We start from the raw sequence: 21,376 nt of genomic DNA, 5'->3' as shown, positions 1-21,376 counted from the left end.
TGAAAAGTTCCTTTTGATGATATTTTAATTCCAGTTGGCATTTGGAGCAGCTTGCATAAGAGCAGTAAAAATCACATTGTTATAAAACCTGTACTCCCTGACACAGCCACAAGACTAAGAGTTTACAGCCATACTAATGCCTCTGTGAGGCTATACGTCAACATAGCAATGCTTTGAGCTAAATGCTAATGTCAGTATGTTAACATGCTGATGTTTAGTAAGTAGGCCCGTAAAAATACCATGTTCATCATCTGAGTTTAGCGTGTTAGCATACTAACGCACTTATCAGCACTAAACAGTATGCAGGTATTTGGTAATAAACCAAAGTATTGCACACAATTAAAATTCTGACCTGATGATGGCGTTAGATGAAAAGTTAAGGGATCACCAAACTTCTTACAATTTATCCTGAGGGGAACATTAATGTGTGTCTCAATGCTTTTGGATGACAATAGTTGTTGAGATATTTCACTCAAAACCACAAAAGTCAACTAGTCAGGGGATCATCAATAGCATTCATCCTCTGGGGACTAAAATGTCTGTATAAAATATATGTACAAAGTTTCAGATATTTCAGTCTGGACCATGACCAGACCACCGTGACCGTGGCTAAAAAGAACTCTTTTTATACACGATACAACACATACGAACACACACATGCACATAGATGCAACACACACACACACACACACACACACACACACACACACACACACACACACACACACACACACACACTTTGTGAAGCAATAATGTCTCTATGGCTCTTTGGTCTTTAAATAGAGCACTTTAATCTAGTGACGCTAGAGAGTATCCAGGGACCACCAGGTCAGGAAAACCTGCTTCAAACAGAGAGAAAGCAAGAGAGAGAGAGAGAGAGAGAGAGAGAGAGAGAGAGAGAGATGGGATAATTAAAGAAAGAATTTGTGCTAGCTTGGGGTTGATGGAGGGTGCTGAAGCAGTGTGAACAAGAAAGTGTAGGGTTGCAAAAATAGTGCTACAATTTTCTTAGAAACCATGAGGGTGTCTGTCATTATCAGGCCTGGAAACTATACCTGACACGTTGGAGGTTGGGCTTAGGGATTGAATGTGTATTCCCCTGTGAGGAGAAATATAGGGAGGTAAAGACAGATGAGCCATATGAGTAGGGATAAATCTCACAGGACAACAATCTTTGACGTTTGACCCATGGCGTCCTTTCCATCATGGATCAACCGGCCATAGAAAGATTGTGGCATTATGTAAGTGTGCATAATTGTGTGTGTGTGTGTGTGTGTGTGTGTGTGTGTGTGTGTGTGTGTGTGTGTGTGTGTGTGTGTGTGTGCAATATTATGATAATGATAACCACAGATATCTCAGATGTAAAGAAAACAGAAGTTGAGAACATGCTTTTCTCCAGGAAGTGGGATAGGGGGGGATGATATGATAAGGCTGTTGTGGGGAGAAACAAAAATATTAGAAAGATGAAATTTAAGTGAGTGAGTAAGCAAGTGTGTCACAAAGTGAGTATGTGAGAGAGTGAACAACTGAGTGACCTTAAAAGGCCACACGGTTTTGCTGGTGACTGAATGAGCAAGTGAAAGTGGGCCTTGGGGTTATCTCTGTGAAGCGCCGCTGTATTTATAGATCGTCTTAAAAAAGATTCCCTGCACCCCCTCCCCCCAACTCCCCCATTCGCCCCTCCCCCATTTTCAATTAGCCCCTGATGGGTGGAGTAATACAATCAGGAGAAACTTCAGCTCACCCGGAGCCTCCTCTCAGTCTGCCCTAGACTCCGAACAGGCACACACTCCGCAGACAGGAAGGTAAGACCCAACTCTGTTCAACTGCTCCACTATTCATCCATCCACTCGTCCATCTTTCCACCCATCCCTCCTTTCACTTGGGTTCATTCACCATGTCTTCCATTCTCCGGGACACAGCTGCTCACTGTGCTCTGGCATCCTCCTGTCTGCCTTCCCACCCACCTGCTCCTGTTCTCCCTCTTTCCACCTGCACAGTACCTTCACTAATTAACCTCCTCTTCTATATCCACACTGTCTGTCCTCTTGTCTGTCTCAGACAGCCTGACTTTATTAAATTATTTTATCATCTCCAAAAAATGCACAACCCCTGTCGAACCCCTGTTAGCAGAGTTCATTTCCACCCTTCTTTCATTCCTTCTCATCAAGCTCACACTTTCCTTCAGCAAAACTGTGGTAGTAAAGGTGTCATCTCCTCCTTTGTTACACAGTTGTGATATCCATTTTGGCAAACTGGTCTGTTCTTTTGATCTTTTTTTATGGCGCACTTCACAGCATTTTGGTATGACGGAATTGAGTATAAAATCTTCTACTCACATCAATTGCACAAAAAAGTCCCGGTAATACAATACAACAACTAGGGATTTGATAGGTTCCTGAAAAGATCTCTACATAAAAGAGGAATATAGTAAATATAAAGTAGCTTTTACTTTTACAGTTGGTGGAAGAGTTCAGATTGAAGTGCAAGCTTTTATTTAAATTGCTCTTAGTTAGATTGTGAACTGTAATTCAAGATTTAACAGGAACATTTTCTATTTAGAGCTTAATTCGAGTTAAACATTTAATTCCTTTATCCACTTACATGGCTATTATTAGTGGCTATTTGATAGTACTTATTTAATTGACTGGGAATTCCTCCAGAATTGTTGCTTTGGAAGAGTAGAAACTTTATGTAAGCAAGCTGTTTAGAGGTATCACTTTTGGAGAAGGTACTGGTTTATGGTTTGCATTTCTATAGATGGTTGGATAACATTTTAAAGTCTTATGCATCTTTAAAACATCTGGAATTATGTATAAAGAGATGTAGATTGTAAGTTTTTTTGAGCCATACAAGGCACTTAAGTTCATGATTGTTTTTTTCAGCTTGACTAACAAATTGTAATGTAAAGTGTAATGCACAGAGAGTTGATTTTCACTCTCTGAAAAAGCACTGGAACTTTCTGGGGATCGACCAGGCTGAACGCTGGTCAAACATTTGTCATCCAAGTGGCCATCGCTGTGAGAAACTTCCAGATGGGCAGCATCAAAGAGGCCCCAGAAGCCGGGGAACAGCTGCATGTCTGAATAGCTGAAGCTTTTATTTGTGGCAGTTGAGATTATCCTTTTTTTATTTTTAGGAGTCACATAAATCCTTATATAAGCTAGGTGAGTCATGGTGGGAGCAATAGACAATGAGGGAATGTGGGAGGGGTTGAGAAAAACTCAGAGCAGATTATACATCTGAACTTCAGCCAGATAAAATATATTATAAGAAATCACTCACAGATCTCATGTTGGACCACTGAGATGGAAATAGACAGTGATCACAAATAGATCAAGGGGCAAAAGCTTTGACAGTCCAAGCACAATAAATGTGCAAGATAAAGGGAATAACAACAATAGAGAGCAGCTCAATTAAAAACAGGAAAGCAAGAATTTAAGAAAAGAAGAACATGAAAGAATGGTCAGGAGGGAATGTATGATTTTGAGTTTTCCATCCATTTTATTTAGCCTTGTTGTACGGTCAAAGCTTTGCCGAGCACATATAGTCACATGAATAGTAAAGTATTCATGTGAGTGATAAAACCCAGGTTGGTATTAAACACTGTATGTACTTTGCACTCAAATATATAGCCTATCCTTGGTACACTGAGTATTTAGGCGCAGGTGGGATAACCAGAGGGCTTAACAGGCAGACCACAAACAGCTGCAGATTGTGAGTATCACAGTAATATTATTATGAATGCCATTCAAACCCACTTATACACCGATACACACACACACACACACACACACACACACACACTCACGTACACACATGCATGATGACAAGGGATACAGTGATCTGGTGCTGACAGCTAGACGTGAGGTGATAGATGGGTCAGTGTACAGTGGCATGGTGAGGGTTGGTATGCAAACGGGGCAAAAGTTGACAGTCTCTAAGCTGGACTGATAGGGGTTATTTATATCTTCCTCATCTGTCACCTTCTAGTTCTGACACAAGAACAAAATGAAGGACTGCTGAGAGATGGGAGAGAGAGATGAAAGGGGAGAATTTGCAACATGGGAAGAAAACTGTAATGTGAAGGATCTTCATACTGAATGTGTCCTAGAAAACATTTATTGCTTAGAATTAATTGCTATCTGCTGAGTGTCAGTGTCACTGTAAAGATGTATTTGAAATGAGAAGCAAAAAGATCAAACTGTCTACAAAGCTTAATGTTATTTAGGATGCAGAAATCATACAGATAAAGCTTTTTTATATGCAGAATTACCCGTTGCATAACATCGCAGTATACTTTCTCTCCTTTCACTTCCTGTGTCTCTTTGTGTTTCTCTCTCAGGTGAGTGACTCTGGGTCAAAATGACCGAGCGCTACGACTGCCACTACTGCAAGGAGTCCCTATTTGGGAAGAAGTATGTTTTGAGAGAAGAGAATCCCTACTGTGTGAAATGTTACGAGAGCCTGTACTCCAACACCTGTGAGGAGTGCAAGAAGCCCATTGGCTGCAACACCAGGGTAAGAGATGTCACAACATATATTGTGCATTTGAGCCCTAACATACCTAACATGCTCTTTCTGTGCGTGTGTTTTAAACACTAGTCAGTCGGGCTAACTGTCAATCTGATGTTCTTGTAGGATCTGTCATACAAGGACCGTCACTGGCATGAGGAGTGTTTCATGTGCTTCCAGTGCAAGCGCTCGCTGGTGGACAAGCCCTTTTCCACCAAGGATGAAAAGCTCCTCTGCACTGAGTGCTACTCCAATGAGTATTCCTCCAAGTGCCACGAGTGCAAGAAAACCATCATGCCAGGTAAGAAGAAAACCACAAAGAGAGCAAAGAGTTAAGCTGATGCCAACGCAACAGATAGCAATGGTTTACATACGATTGTCTTAAATCTTAATGCTGCTTAATGTGTCTCTTACATTTCATGCACAATAAGTCAGTGTATTTATGTTAGGGCAGGCAATCAGTCAGGACATGTTTCTGTTGGTAATTTGAGCCATAGTAATTTTACAGATAATACATTGTAAATAGAAACTGTTTTCAGGCCTTAAACCCAATTCCTCTGTATATGTCTTTTAAAGTATGTATCTAAGAATATAATTACGTGTGCAGGAACTGGGGCAATTCTAACCCTTTAATAAGAAATACAAAACACGCTTCAGATTATGAAACCATAAAGAATGTGCATGGTGCCACATGTATTATCACTTTATGACGATCTCTTAACAGTTCTCTGGATTGTTACTGAGACAACTACAATATGGACCAAACATTTAAGAAATTCCTAGTACTTATATTTCTATTGAATTATGCGCTTTTCCATAAATTGGACTGATTATTCAAAATGTAAAATCTTCTCACAAACAAGACCCAAATTATTTGTTACTGTTTTTCTTGGTCTAATTGCTGTTGTCTTTGCATCCCTTTACTAACTCCTTCCATTCCCTTTATGTTTCTCTGAAGGCTCCAGGAAGATGGAGCACAAGGGTAACAGCTGGCATGAGACCTGTTTCACCTGCCAGAGATGCCAGCAGCCCATTGGCACCAAGAGCTTCATCCCCAAGGACAACCATAACTTCTGTGTGCCCTGCTATGAGAAGCAGTTTGCCATGCAGTGTGTGCACTGCAAGAAGGTAGGACACCCAATTGCAAATGATTTTCAAAGTAGTTCTTAATTATGATCCATCTTCACTCAAAGAAAACTGATTGCACATGTATGTGTCACAAAAAAAAAGTGTGATAATATGACACTCTTATTATTATTATTATTATTATTAGCCCATCACCACTGGTGGGGTGACCTACCGTGACCAGCCCTGGCACAAGGACTGCTTCCTGTGCACCAGCTGCAAGCAGCAGCTGTCTGGCCAGAGGTTTACCTCTAGAGATGACTTTGCCTATTGTCTCAACTGCTTTTGCAACCTTTATGCCAAGAAGTGTGCCTCCTGCACCACCCCCATCAGTGGTAATCACATTTTATCAATGTATTGGTCTCCCTGAATCTAAAAAGGATGTTTTCCAGTTGATTTGACTTGGATTTGTTCTTCACTTTCAGGCCTTGGAGGCAGCAAGTACATTTCCTTTGAGGAGCGCCAGTGGCACAATGACTGCTTCAACTGTAAGAAGTGCTCCGTGTCCCTGGTTGGCCGTGGCTTCCTCACCGAACGTGATGATATCCTGTGCCCAGAGTGCGGCAAGGACATCTAAATCAGTCTGAAGGAAGACAGACACATCTGATTGGATGTCCATGTTATGATAGAGGAATGACAAATATACAAAAAATACTATCAGAGCACAGAGCATAGTATCCATAGCATCTTTACAACCTAGCATTACTATGAATGTACATTGTTGTATGCCACAAATTACAAACTACTAACAGTGTTATTTGAATTTAGACTAATTTAAAGTAACCTAAAGTTTATTTAAGTTAAATGCTCACTATTTGAGAAAAAGTTATCACTAATAAAATAAGTGTTGGCAATTAAGTGAAGACCTTTGCTTACAGAACAGTAACACATTTCCTGATAGACACTGTATGAAGCATTTTGAAATAAATCTACAATATAAATGTAGATACACTTTGAAGTGTAATAATAATTACTGCTTTGTGCATGGGCTAGCTTGATATATAGTAGCTATATTTAGTAGAGGTTTTGTGAATGAGTTCTGCAATTACAAATTAAATATATTAAAACTGTGTCTTTACTCTTATAATTGTTAACTGTAGCTGTGCATGAAATAACATGAATTATTCACATAAAAAAGGGGTTGAAATGTTTCTATTTTGAGAAGAATGCACACACATTTAATACAAAAGTTACAGCAGATTGGCAGTTCGAAGACTTCTTAAAAGGAATTGAATTGATTATTTTTTACAATGCTAGTTAAAGTACAATAAGTACTGTAGCCTATATGTTACAATACTGGCAAATTAGACATGGGCCAAAAAGCCGTTTACTTTTCTGTAATTAAATCAACAAAAGTATTAATTGTATTGAGACAATTTATTTAAAAAATGTTGGTACAAACATGACACTGGATTTCAAAATGGATTCAAAATGCCGTGTGAATCTTTTTGATGAACTCTGCGTACAGTCGTTTCAAAGACAGTAACTTCAAATTCAATTTATAAACAATTTAGAATAAATATACTTCAAAAATACATATTCCTGGTTTAGTACACATTCCTTATTTTGTTTAATTAATAAACGGTGATACGTGAATGCTATTAAAAAGTAGGGGTGTCATGATTTGGATTCTAAATCAAAAATCGACCATACCTTTCAATTTTGATTTTCAAAATCAAAAAGCAGGATCGGCAATTCTCCCAGTACTTATTTTTCACCACCCCTGCCTACTTGTGTGTCCAAAAAAACACATACAAAAACTAACAACAGATGGCACAATGTAGCTTACTGGCAGTAGCATGCAGCTAAAGACACAGCTTAGCGTCCTGACAGGAAACATCGCTGCCTGGTATGGAAACAGGACTGAATTGGACTGCAAGGCCCTGCGATGAGTAGTTTGTTGGGCTGAACATTCAATAGGCGGTTTCCTATCCTGCCATGGGTGCCCCCCATTATACACATATTTATACACATTTAGTTATTATCATTATTTTTTTTAATGCATAAATTGTGGGAACTGACAGGATAACCTTTCACTGAAAATGTATTTTATATGATTTCACGTGACAAATAAATTGTTTTGAATTGATTGATTACCAGTAGCCTGCAGCTGCACTTTTTGAGACATGAACACTGCTGAAGTCAGAGATGATGGAGAAACAACAGAACTGGAAAATCCTGCTTCACTGAAGTCAGTGTGGCAACATTTTGTCTTCCCTGTGAGTTATGTAAATAAACAAGGAACATTGAAGCCTGTGGGCGCCAACGGGACTTCACGGTGCACATCATGAATGCATGATGCATTCAGGTGCACCTCATAAACTCTGCAAAACTCAAACTCTTGTAAAGTACCCTTTTGCAATATAGTGGCTCTTCTTTGTGTCATAGCCGTCAGTGATGAAAAGAAAAAGTTTAAAATCAATGTTCTTAAAATATAAGGTCAAATCGGATTGTGGATTTGGAGAATTGTGACACCCCTATTTAGCAGTGAATTATGATCCAGCTTTAAAAAAAAAAGCACAATAGCACACTACACTAATATTCAAAAACCCTGAACAACTTGTGAAACAGCCCCGAGGCCAAAGCTCAGTGGAATGGAGTTTATCGAGAAGAAAAATTACACCAACTACTGGTTCAAACACACACACACCTTCTAAAATTCTATCTGCATAATCTGTGATTTGTTTCCTTTGAAATGTACACCAGAGAAAAACATATTTTTTTTTTAGCACTACCTCATAACGTGTTCACAATGTTTATTAGATATGTCCATCAGTCAAAATCTCAAAATATGAGAGTCTATGACATTTATGTCCAAAACAATCTGTCTATTTAAGTCATGGTACTAGCAATTACAAAATGTTACACAAAACCTGGCAGGAAAATCACCCTTTAACCCTTGCAAGCCAGTTCTGGAGGCCCTCTGACCAAAACCATCTCATGCACAGAAACAAGAACATCAACAACCATAATTCCCATAAACAGCATTTCAGAAAACAAAAGAAGTGTCACTTGTTTTGTCCTCTAGAAGGTGTTCACGTGTGAGACTTGAGGAGAGTTGCTGGTCATCGATGGAAAGGGCACTTGAGGTTGTGGAAAGCAACAAGGAAGCTGGTGACTTCAAAAGCTGGATGATCTTCGGAGCACCACCCCATCCGGTCAGCTCTCGGGACTGAGCGAGAGCTGCGAGGTGGCCTGAACACAGAGGTAAAAAGGGTTTCCATCCATTTTGTGATGTAATTAGTTCGATAACTGTGATGGAAGAGCACAAATACTGGACAACATTTGGTGGGAAGGGAGTGATCTGTCCGAGCTCACATCAGGTCTATGTAAATAGTGGTCTGAGGTCAGGGCCATGTCACATGCTGGATCTTTTTCTTCACCTCTGGAGACTTAATTTCACCCTGAAGAGATGGAAGATGAAACATCAACAGGTATTAAAAAAGAAAAAGCGGTCAGACAATGAATCAATGCCACACATAACATAATGCAATGTGTTACTGATCCATTAGCATACCAATATCGATGATTTAAAACATTTATGGATTAATAATAATTTGCTATCATGAGTTTTCGGTTTAGCACAGACTTAAAAGATTAGAGTTACAAACACATTATTTTTCTTTGACAGTTTTGCCCCCACATGATTTGATCTCTGCGGTCATTTAAAAAAACAAACAATTCCTGCTTTTCTTGAAAGAATGCTGTTTTAGAGGTTATGTAGTTTTCTTTGTGTATTGTGAAAGTATTGTAAAATTGTAAAACACAAGCAATACAAAACAATATTGATAATAACGCAAATTTTCCTTCAATCACACAGAAAGATTGGGGGGTTATGCATAACTGAGGGGACAGAACAAAATGTTCCTACCGAGCTGTTTGCTTCTCGTTTGAGGTTCGCTGTGTCAGTGCTGCAATGAATGGATGAGGAAGATGTGTTTCCAGATAGCCTGCGGATGGGGTTGAACAGGCTTGCAGCAGGAGGAGGTTTTAACCGGTCAGTGATTCCTGCTGACACAGTAGTTCCCTCTGGTTTCTTTACTTTTAGTGGGCCAGAGTGAGAGGCACTGCCATCAAACACAATCAGAGGCCTTTTCCTATTGTGGTCGTTAGTGGAACTGGAAATTACCAGACAACAGTGACAACAATAATCAATAATTTACACTCAAATGGATTTAATTCATGTTGATGGTAAGGGCTCTATTTTCGAGCAGGTGCACAGGGTGACAATCTGCTCTGTGCTGACATTTTTCCCTGAGGCGCACTGAGATGCCTGCCCACCTGCTCGGAGCAGGACAACTGCACAGCGCACCTGTGGACTGTAATATCTTGAATTGTTGAAGGCACATGCACATACATCTCCTTCTCCGTAAACAACATGAAATCAAGGAGAGGGTCAACTTTTCCTGCCACAGCTTTTCGATAAGCTTGAGTAAATGAAACCCCAATCAACAAAACTGCTTAAAAAATAATATTAGTATTTAAATACCACCGTTTAAAATTAACGGGAGAGTCCAACACAGCCAGACTCTGGACTGTAAAACTGAGATTAGCGCTCCTATTTCAGCTTATGCTCTGCTTTTCAACTGTTGGTTGGTAAACTGCTATTAAACACATTCGGAGAGGATTTAAAGTGCTATTTTTTTCTCTCAATTCTTATCATTTTGGCGCTGATCTGAATCTTATAAAAACTGTCAGATAAATGTAGTAGAGTAGGCTACAATATTTCCCTCGGAGATTTAGTGGAGTAGAAGTAGAAGTACAGCACATGAGTAAATGTTACTTTACACCACTGACTAACTGCCTATGAAAACACAGCAACGCCCATATTGAAAGCATCCAGTGTAGTTGGCGTTAGCGGACTGACCTGTGACCGGCCGCGGTCTGTCTCGCTCGGGTCTTCTCCATCCTCTTGCCCCAGCGGCTGTCGGGTAAAGCCCTCTGCGGCCGCGGGATGACATGCCGGAGGTAAAGCTCTGTGAGCTGGTCCCGACTCTCACAGTCCCTTGTACTGACATGTTTCTGATTCAGATAGAGAAGAAAAAAACTGTTAGCTCACATTCTACGATAATATGACAAAAATGAATAAACGTTAAGAAAACCGCTGCTGATTAAACAAGTTTACAGACTGTTAGCCGGTGTGCTAATTTTATGGTGTGCTTTCTAAACCTCCGCATTAGAAGACCTTTTACACATTTCTCTCAAAACATGAACTCACCCCACTTAATATCAGCTGCATAAACTCTTGAGACAACAGCTCAGGGTGCAGTAATAGATCCACATCCGAGGTACAGACAGTCTTTCCATCTTGCCCCGTGGAAGTCGCCATATTGGATTCTTATTGTTTTCCCGGCATGCATCGCGTCATAACAACACGGCATGTCATCATGTCATATGATGTCATTCAGTGAAGGATGCCTGCACCATCCATGGCCTGCACGTTTCTATGAAAACAAATGAATGTATTCTTTTTTTTTTTATCAGAAATGATCAATGGTAGAAGAAGTATTCAGATCCTTTACTGAAGTAGAAATACTAGTAGTACACTTTGCACAAGTAAAAGTAATGCATTCAAAACCTTAGCCTACTTAAGTAAAAGTATCCCAACATATTATCAACAAAATGTACTTAGCCTACAGTATGAAAGGTAAAAGTAGTCATTGTGCAGTCAAATGGTCCCTGTCAGTGTTTTATATGTGATACAGATTGAAAAAACAACTGTCCATCAAGGGAATGCCTAAACAAATAAATAGGTAAACGTCAACAAGACATTAACTGCACATATACTACTCAATAATGTTATTCATTTTGTTTGCATACTATTGTGATGTACAGTTCAGTACAGGTATTGTGTTTCATACAGTACACCTTCGTGTGGTTCATCTGCTGATGTGTTCACTTGTTAGGTTTGTTCCATGGACAGACCAAACACTGGCTCTAGAGAGGGCGTGTTATACGTTTTTTACGTTGACTGAAGGCCACCATAGGTTCCACTAAATCCTACACACTGGCACTTTAACATCATGCCAGGTTGATGTTTTCTGGTTGTTAAACACATTCAAGTTTTTGTGATAGTTCTTTCTTAATTGGAGTCACACTTCAGTATTTTGAAATTATATCAAACATGTCATAACTAGCCGACTGTATTTAATAATTTTAGAGCAGTTTTAAAAGATAAGAGGCCCTTCCGCTTGTAAAGGCTTGTCTCGATCAGCCACATGTTTATACGTCTCAATTATGTCCTAGTGACAAGCAGATCCTATTTTCAATCACATGCTTATTTAACCATTGATCATGTATGTGGGTGTCTCATGGAGAGAGATATATTACAGCAGTTAGAACTGAAGAAGCCTTTCAGATGAATGGCAAAACGTCTTCAATCAGAAAGTTTCCTTTTCTGCACAAGCTGGCTGCAAAACAATTTAGATCCACACTCTTCTCATTGGTAGAACACAAGAACATATAATTTATTAAACTATTATAATGACCACTAGGCATAATTTGTCTTTATAATGTGTTTCACAACTCCATATACATGTAACTCAGCTGTGGGTATGTAGACAACAAAGAAACCAAAAACCATGTCCCTGAGCTTATACTGGTTTAGCCAGTTGTGGGAAATTACTGCAGCCTTGGAGGAGTTGTTGTCACAGCCTCAGATCATAAAGTAAGTGAGTTAAGTGATTGAGTTAGGACAGTAATGTGATGTAGAAGCAACCATGTGATCTAAATTAAGAGGGAGAGGTCGTGCGTTGGTTGTCATGTGTTGGAACATGAGTAAATGTGCATAGGGCCTAATTCACATTGTATTTGACTGTTCTTTTGTGTAAATGTAATGTTATTGTGTGTCTACATAAATGGAAACCATTTCATATTTTACCTTACACATTAAAGAATCAATGTATGAGAACGGAGGAAAGTGATTTACACGTAGGCCTAAATTCAGCACCTTTCATATTGGACATTAAATGAGTACTTGTTCTCTCCCTGTGGTTCAGAAGTTAGAAAAAATGTCAGTCTACATGGACAACTATTTAAGTATTGGTTTATAACCAGGTCAAAACCATTAAACAGCACCGGTTGCAGAAGTTTAAAACTTTTATTTATTTATTTAACAGGGACAATGGTCAGTCCCTGACTGTCCCAGAATTAGCTCAGTAGCTACATTTCATCAGCAGTCCCTGGGCAGGCAAATCCGCAAAGGAGTTTTGGCATCACATGTTATGATTTGGGTACAGAGAATAAAAATGATAGGCTACATCATACAAAAATTAAAAACAAGATAGATGGATAGAAAACTTTATTCTCTATTTTTGATAAACCATTAATCATTGCAAAACTTCCTAACATTATTAACATAATAATAACATAATTTTCATGCCTATCAATTTGCTGCTTTTCTTTGTCTTATGTGACATTTAGTTCAATAACTTGGACTGTTGGTCTATAAGAGAAGATTGTGCCTTTAGCCAGTCAGCCTGGTCTGTCAGAGGTTCAAGAGAGTGGAATATAATTCCAATTCACATCAGACAATTAAACACTTGATTGCTTGATTGCTTGTTTGCATGTCATGTCACTACTACTTCTACTGCTTTAACAACTGCGTGTCTTTTTCCAATTTTTACACTGCATGTCCTGTTTTTGATTTGATGTGTTCTTCAAGGAAGCCATCTGTAATACCTTGGCTAGGGACAGATGAATAATAGCCTTTTGTCCAATTCTGTCTTCTTTTTTTACCATCTGTATTTAATTGAGGGAGTTTGAGGACTCAAACTCACAACTACAATCTTAGCTTTGGGAAATTTTGATAGGCATTGTTCATCATTTTTAATCAATTGATTGGGAAAACAATCACTAGATGCCAATAGCCATCACATTAATTGAGCCGGCTCTGTAAAAATCTTTTTCACATTAGCAGTTTTGCTGTATCAAACATTTAGACCACATCTCATCCACCCCACTTCTTCTTGTCAATAGGTTGTTGCTGTTGTTGCTTGAGTTTAGTGGCATGGCTGCAGGCCCCTAGATCAGAACCACTATCTCTGATTTGTTCAGCAATTTAAATATAATGAATTAAGTTAAACAAAATCGAAATTCAGTCTGACAATAACTCTGAGAATTCAGCAAAAAAATAAAACTAACTTAATTTACAATGAAAGAACAGCACCATCTTCCTGTTTCATGCTGTACAGCAATTATACAACCTCTATTTGGCTGACTGAGACTGCCAGTATTATTAATGATGGTCTTTCAGCTTTATATAGCATTCATACAAATATCTCAAATAATTGCAGTAATGTTTTATCCATATCAAAATACCACACATATTTATAAAAGGTTGAATCAAAACCACAGTGCCTTCACTTCCTTTGTTCATTCAGCCTAAGTCATTAATAAAAAACAATAGTTACAATTCCAATGGGATTACCTAACCTGATGTAATTTAATAAACAAACCGCTGTGTTTGTTGTTTTCAGTGAAGTAGATACACCTCCACTCACAGTGAATAGATGTCTTCCTCAGTATCCCAGCAACCCATTTCCATTATGTACATTGTAAAAGCTGCTGTTTTTCATCCAAGCATTCAGCAGTCTGTCAATGCAGCCTCTTGTACAAACTGTATTTATTTACCTGGTGTCGTTTATCATCAAAAGATAAAATGTTCAAGTAAACATTCACAGATTAACTGACACTACAACTGACACACTTTTTTGTTGACACACTCAACAGTTTCAACTCGCACAAGGTCGTGTTTCTGCACAAATCTCATTAAAATAAGTTCTTTTTAAAGACGTCAGTTAAAAGATTACGGACTATTTTCTGAGAACATCACTAAACATTAATACCTTGTATGCTTTATTTTTTTTTTTTAAACTCATCACATAACTGACAATAGAATTATTATCACCACTACTACTCAAAGCCTAAAGATTGAGTCTACAGTCTGAAGAAACAGAATGAAATTTATGAAACACTTCAGGGACAAATGAGATGAAACAGAGAAGCCAATTGACAATGGAGGATAAGAAATTGTTTAGATGGCATTCATTTTCAGAAACCATAATGGCTACGAAGTTATATCCACCAGTATACCTGTAGACTGAAAGCAGCAGACACAATAATCTCACCACAAGCTTTCGATTGCTTCCCACAACCTTCCTGAGCAGATGGAGTTGTCCAGTTCTCACGAAATTGTCGATATTCAAATTTTGATTTCTCTGAGCACTTTCAGGACTTCTTATCCATGTTGGCTTAAAAAATGAAGACTGAAAGTTCATTCTTGTGGTGAGATTATTTTGTTAATGACCAGTATAGTATTAAGGTGAACGTCATTCACCGTTGATTGCTTTTTATGAGGAACAGAGTTAAAAAAACAACAGTTGATAGCAGTTTCAACACCTGCTGGTTTGTGCATCGACCAACTGGTCCTCCTTGTTTTACACAGCTGACTGAGTCTCGCTGCACACGTAGATGTTGCTGGGCCTCACTCTCCTGCGGCTCCTGCCTGGCACTCTGGGACACAGTCTGCAGCTCTTGGGAATGAACTCCTTGCAGGCCTCCCTGAACTTTCTAATCCTCCAGCAGTAGATGACGGGGTTGAAGACCGTCTTCAGGTAGCTGAGCCAAAGAGCGCCTATGCTGATTGGGTAAAAGACCGAGCTGTAGTAGAACCGACGGCTGAACACGGCCAGCAAGCTGACAACCGTGTGCGGCAACCAGCACACCGAGAAGCCGACAAAGAGGATGAGGATGGTAGTGAAGGCTCGGGTCTTGAAGCTCATGTCCACCTTGATCTGCGGGGGCCGCTGCAGCCCAGTCAGTCTCATTTTGCTGACTTGGTTGAGGGCTGGCAAACAGGAATGCTCACTGGTGTGGTTGTGGATGCGCAGGGTGTTGCGGCGCACTGTGTTGAGGATGCACATGTAAGAGTACAGCATGACAGCAAATGGTACAAAGAATACTGCCACTGCCAACAGCACTGTGTATCCCCGGTCTGCCAAAGATTCACTGTATCCCAGCACACACTGCGGCGCCCAGGCACCCCCAATACCTGCTGCACCCGTCCTCCACCCGACTACAGACGGCAGAGACACACACAGGCTCAGCAACCATGAACCTGCAATCAACAGTTTAGCTCTGTGTGGGGTCAACTTGTCCTGCCGCTGCACAATGATGAGGAAACGGTCCACACTGATTATGAGGAGGATGGACACCCCCTCCAGGACGAACAGCCAGTACAGCATGATGGACGCTCGGCAGAACCCGCTTCCAAAGCTCCAGTCGGCAGTGGCCACAGTGACTGCAGTGAAGGGCATGCAGAGCAGAGAGAGCATAATGTCCGAAAAGGCCAACGTGGCGAGGAGGAGATTGATAGCAGAACGCATGGCAGGTTTCTGGTAAACAATCAGACACACAATCGCGTTGCCGAGGAAACCAATAGTAATCATGAAAATCATTATGGCTGCCAGGGTCACACGCAGAGTGACTGATATGAGGGGAGTCGTGGCTTCTGACGGGAGACTTTCTGCTGCTTCCTCTACATTGTCCGGCCCCATGAAGCCGCACTCCTCCAGCAGGCTTTCATTACAAAAAGCCATAGCAGCTATTATCAAGCGATGTCAGCCCAAAAGAAGGTACATGTTTGATTATGGTTATGGTATACACATTAAGTTGCCCTCCATCAGTTGGTCTTCCATGGCAATATCTGAGATAGAAAGAATATCGACATATGGCATTTAAAAAAACAACAACCTGTAAACAAACAGTCAACATACATAAGAGTTTATTCCTGAGGAAGTTTCCATGATTTGAATGGATGTTAACAGTGCATTACATTAATGTGCTGTCTGTCTTTTAAAAAGCTGCTGTAAACATGGTGAGTGTCTAATTGTATAGTCAGAGGAAATCAGCTGCCTCGTGATCTATTACTCAGTGATAGTTGTACATTTGAAACAGTGAGAGGAGGAATGACTTCTCCATGATGCTGAAGGAGTTATATAAGCAACAGGACAGACCCACAGACACACCACATTGAGAGATAAAGTCACACAGAATTGACATGAGCTGCTCACTGGCTTGAATGAGCTTGATGATTAACATCTGTACAGACTCACATGGGTGCATATAGAAACATACACACTATCAACCCTCCAATGCACACAGTACGTGTAAGGCTTCACACATGAATAGAATACACACATTTACACACAAGTATAGTACACACCCATGGTACAGCCTGTCTTCCTTCGACTTAGCAGAAGCTTATTCTCGGATAATTATCAGGTTCTGATGCAACCTTGATAATAATAATATGATCCTCAGGACACACACACACACACACACACACACACACACACACACACACACACACACAGGTCACGTCTGTTGCTATGGTTTTCACCTCTTGCTTCTGGTGGTGGGACAATGTTAAGGATGTGTTGACGTCCTTCTGGCGTTTAGGTCTTAGATGTGGTCCTCCCAGGTGGACTGGCTGGCTAGCTGGGAGACAAGAAGACCAGTTAAGATTCATAACCTCCTGGGTGCCCGGATAGCTCAGTTGGTAGAGCCGGCGCCCATATAGAGGTTTATTCCTTTTGAATTAACTTACAATAAGAGGACTAATGTTATCCCACACATGGGAAAGGAATTGGTCCCTTCAGTGACTATACCTACATTCTTGCACAAAAACTTCATAGGCCATTGCAAAGTGTTGCTGGTTGTTGCCATGGCAACAAGGTCACCAGTTCCATGGCAACACGCAGTCTCTACTCTCATCCTCTATGACAAAATATTTTCTGGCATTTCTGGCAAAGCTGGCATTTAGGCAAGTCAAAATGCCTAAATACCTAGCTTTGTTAGAGAAGAAAAAAACTAGGCCTGTGAAGAAGAAACAATGGGATCAATGTGCATTGCAGCTAGGCAATACAATGCTTTTAAATTTTAATATAGTAACCTTTCGAAATGATTAGGTGCAAATTATGTAAAGAAGACAATGAGCTGACTTTCCCTGCATGAGGCTCCTTTCTGCTTATTTCAATAAAAACCGGTGGTTTTACTCAGCTGCTCTAATCAGCTCAAGGGCTGATTCTATAGGCAATGAAAGACTGATGTGACAATACAAACAGAGAAATATTACAGCATGATACAATCTAAATAAAATACAAATTCATGGAAAAGGTCTCTTCATTTTCTCATTTTCATGTTATGTTTTATTAAAAACAGCATCCAGATGTAGTTATTCATTTTAGAGGATTAAGGTGGCATCAGCTCCTGGATGCAGGCTTATGTTTCCTATAATGTCGTAGGCATATATGTGATGCTATGATCTTTTGTCCCTGTAATGTTGATCTTGATAATTCATTGCTTACATTCATTTACATATTAGCCTGTTTCTCTCCATCACCGGTGTTTCTCTGTCAATCACAGGCAATCTGTCGGCATCACCACAGGAGGACGAGTCGATGCAAATCATCAGATACATTACAGGCATCGAAAACAAAAATACAATTTCCCCCTCTATGCAACGAGTAGGGGATTAAAGCAATAAACCGATACATTGTTAAGCTTTACCCCGACATAATATAGGCCTACCTTGACGTTACATTTGATATCAGGTGTCATGCACGTTTCCCTTCCTGCATGTCGAGCTTTTCTCAAAATATCCCACTTTGAACATTTTACTGCCGTATCGATCGCCATCGTACCGCCTGCGGATGATGCTGACGCCAGAAGAACAGGTGGTCACTGATTTAAAGGAGCAGTGCGGCGAATACATACATTTGGAAGCTAAAATATTTAAACAGGTATTTTGTTTTCTCTTGCACATGAACCATTTAGCATAGCTTTATTGTTCAGCACAACAAATAATAAGGATTATATTATTAATAATAAGTTGTTCAATGTACTACATAAAGAGAGGATTGCACATTAGCATTGTTTTATTGAAGATACACATTAATTAAGAAGACATATTGTAGATTTATTGGTGCATGAGCTGATAAATGTCACCAACCAGGGGATAAAAATCCAAAAACATTTGCTGCATTTTGAATAAAACAATTGTAGACAAAAGCATCTCATCTCATAGGCCTTGTATGGAATCTTACGCACACAAAGGAATACTATTAACATTGAGCATTTGCTCTAGTCCTCAAGTGATACAGTAGTAGTACAAAAAAGGACACATTTTATAAAATATATGGATTTACAACATCAAAGTTCCATTAGGTCTTATTTCCAAGCATTTTAATTTTTGATCAACTTGGCAAGAATATCGTCATTATGCATGTATATAATAAGCAATACTAAAGTGGGGTTGTCATTCATTAACTCCAATGACAGACTCAGTCTCACATCCACTAAACCTCCAATTTTGGATTGTGGTTTTCTCCTCTTGAATTAGTACATTGCTTTACAGCTTATTATATTAAATTAATCCATAAAAAATATTTCATTTGCCATATGGTCCTTTTGCACTTTACAGTAAAAAAATCAGATATGTGCATCAATTATTTTGTCCAGGAGATGGCAGCATTGTGCCTTACAAGCATTTGGCCTTTAGTTGTTGAAGCATTTTTGAGACATTTATGTGCTGGTATGTTTAGGTTTTTGTAAGTATGATTATGTTTTTTTAATTAAAGCACCTCTTTTTTGAGCATCAAATGTTGATAATAATTGTACAGTAACATATACAGCAAATATATTTGTAAAATTCTTATATAATATTTTCAGAGGAGGTATATCACACATCGTTAATAGAATGCTGGATGACTCCAGATGTGCAGAATAACATCTGTAGACACAGATTTTCGACATGTAATTTAATTGCAATTCATTTTTAAATAAGAAATGTGGTATGTATGGTGTATTCTCAATATTCACACACGGTTACATTCACACACTTAACATGCAGTAGGAGATTCTTTTCATGGGCATGCTTGTCTAAATTGGCATCGTGCCCATGTGTTGAACATGCCCATCAAAGAGTTCCACTCCACCGGTCTGGCACATGCATGCTCGTCACGTTCAGTGGCACCCGCACAACAAGCTTGCTAGTGAGAGAATTCATTTCCCTGTCCATTATTCCACAGATGTTTGCTTTAATTTCTTCCTGATAGAGAGAGACTTTGGTACCCCATCATTTACCAAAAAAGCAAACACAGGCAAAGTGAAAAATGTTCACCACTAAATCAGAATACTCAGAGGAGAGGAGAAAACCCTACACAAGTATATTTACTTTGAGTTGATTGAATCTTGTACAGACAACTTTTGTATTACATTTATAACATTATAATACATTCACACACAAAATTACAACCACCAAAAATGCACTTTTTGTGTATTTTAATTTATGCTTGCCACTTCCTCTGACTCCAGGTAGGGGTCATGTGTGCCATGAGCTTTGAGTCATACTGAGGAAGCCACAGTGTGTTAATCAGTGTTAGACTTGGTGCTTAACCAGTCTCCGCAATGTGAGAATAATTAACACCAAACAGCGGAGACTGATAATGTGTAACTCACATTGAAATAGTTGTACATTAAAACTTGGCTGTTCTTCGAATAGGTTCAGGTTTGTGTCTGCTTCATGTGACTGTGGCCCAAGTCACAAACAACATGCATTAAAGGAGGGATTAGCATGCAATAATTGCTTAATGTAAAGTACTGAACAAGATTTTAATTATGAGCAAATATATTAGCCGCTTTTATTAGATTAGGTAATAACATCCTTAACTGCAAACATCCCCTGTTTCAGTGATGCAGAAAACAACACTCCAGTTATGTTAATACTAAATTGTAAGTAACATTTGCACAAGCACTGACTGCACTTTTTGCTGTCATTATAAGCACAGATGCACTTCATGTGAGTTGAGCCATTTCTGTTGATTGAGGGGTTTTGGGTTCAGGTTATTATAACATCATCATCTTGTATCTTTACATCCCAGCATTTATAGTCAGAGAAGACACCTAGCGCTGTGTAATGACAAAACCCTTTAAAGGCCTTTTTATCCCTCAATTCCAGCCTTATCTCCCATCTTTACATAGCCAAGCTCTGAGGTGATAACACTGCATCCTGCAAGTTTAGATTTTGCCTCCATTTCTATTGGAGAACTCTGGCTTTTGCAGCTCGGCAGGAATACATCATGTTAAGAGGCCTCAGTAGATGATTACAGAGCTGTGGTGCTACCTTAACACCTCTGTGTGATATTGCTGTGGTACCTGAGAGCAAGTAGAAGTTTTCCTCTGCGTTGTTGTGTGTTCATAGCCTAGAAATCTAGACGCACCTTAGCGGCAGCAAATGTGATGTGGGTCTGGTTTGTCAGGCTAGTGTGTTCAGCATGTAGACTGTGATTGGTTTTCATGACAGAATGCTTTGTGTGTCTTTTAGCTGTTGTACATTCAAGTCACTTGATGCTGATGATCTCTGTATGCCAATCCAGGATATAATGAGTCAGTAAAAACATCAGGATTGTCTGATGAAAACACTGTTTCTGCAACTTGTCTGACGCTGAGAAAAACAGAGTTTTGTCGGCCCAATAATAGCGGAGTCATATCAAATTGCTTATAAAAAACTTTGTTCACTTGTGTCTAAAGTATCTGCTTTCATCAGTACCAGCATCCTAAACTGATTAAGTATCATCAACATTTTTTCTTTGTATGTACTCGTCTCCCTTCAGCCTATTTAAGGATTGAAAAATGCCCTAGAGTGAGGATGGCTGCATATGCTAACATGTAAAGA

General features: G+C 39.5%; 3 protein-coding genes across 5 annotated transcripts; 1 reads left to right on the top strand and 2 right to left on the bottom strand.

Annotated features, from left to right (window-relative positions):
- Positions 1-1,143: 1,143 nt before the first annotated feature.
- fhl2a (four and a half LIM domains 2a) lies at positions 1,144-6,712 on the top strand. Its single transcript, XM_028591292.1, has 7 exons — positions 1,144-1,241; positions 1,700-1,805; positions 4,346-4,521; positions 4,642-4,816; positions 5,474-5,643; positions 5,789-5,975; positions 6,066-6,712. The coding sequence occupies exons 3-7, from the start codon at positions 4,366-4,368 to the stop codon at positions 6,215-6,217; spliced, it is 840 nt and encodes a 279-aa protein (XP_028447093.1). The 5' UTR covers positions 1,144-1,241; positions 1,700-1,805; positions 4,346-4,365; the 3' UTR covers positions 6,218-6,712.
- Positions 6,713-8,379: 1,667 nt separating this feature from the next.
- On the bottom strand, positions 8,380-11,018 carry c11h2orf49 (chromosome 11 C2orf49 homolog). Of its 2 annotated transcripts, XM_028591294.1 has the most exons (5): positions 10,859-11,018; positions 10,508-10,662; positions 9,512-9,758; positions 8,959-9,044; positions 8,380-8,835 (listed from the first exon to the last, which is right to left on the bottom strand). In XM_028591294.1, exons 1-4 carry the CDS (start codon positions 10,967-10,969, stop codon positions 8,988-8,990), a joined length of 570 nt encoding a protein of 189 aa, XP_028447095.1. In that variant the 5' UTR covers positions 10,970-11,018; the 3' UTR covers positions 8,380-8,835; positions 8,959-8,987. The 2 variants fall into 2 exon arrangements, with proteins under 2 accessions (XP_028447095.1, XP_028447094.1); XM_028591293.1 differs by having other exon boundaries at positions 8,380-9,044; positions 10,859-11,017.
- Positions 11,019-14,350: 3,332 nt separating this feature from the next.
- On the bottom strand, positions 14,351-18,354 carry gpr45 (G protein-coupled receptor 45). Of its 2 annotated transcripts, none has more exons than XM_028591788.1 (3): positions 18,232-18,354; positions 17,042-17,139; positions 14,351-16,345 (listed from the first exon to the last, which is right to left on the bottom strand). In XM_028591788.1, exon 3 carries the CDS (start codon positions 16,236-16,238, stop codon positions 15,078-15,080), a length of 1,161 nt encoding a protein of 386 aa, XP_028447589.1. In that variant the 5' UTR covers positions 16,239-16,345; positions 17,042-17,139; positions 18,232-18,354; the 3' UTR covers positions 14,351-15,077. The 2 variants fall into 2 exon arrangements, with proteins under 2 accessions (XP_028447589.1, XP_028447590.1); XM_028591789.1 differs by having other exon boundaries at positions 17,042-17,135.
- Between the last annotated feature and the right edge of the window lie 3,022 nt (positions 18,355-21,376).

This window comes from Perca flavescens, chromosome 11, assembly GCF_004354835.1.
Source record: "Perca flavescens isolate YP-PL-M2 chromosome 11, PFLA_1.0, whole genome shotgun sequence".
Taxonomy (NCBI): Eukaryota; Metazoa; Chordata; class Actinopteri; order Perciformes; family Percidae; genus Perca; species Perca flavescens.
Note: the sequence above shows the minus strand (reverse complement) of the source record. Positions and strands in the feature narration are given on the sequence as shown.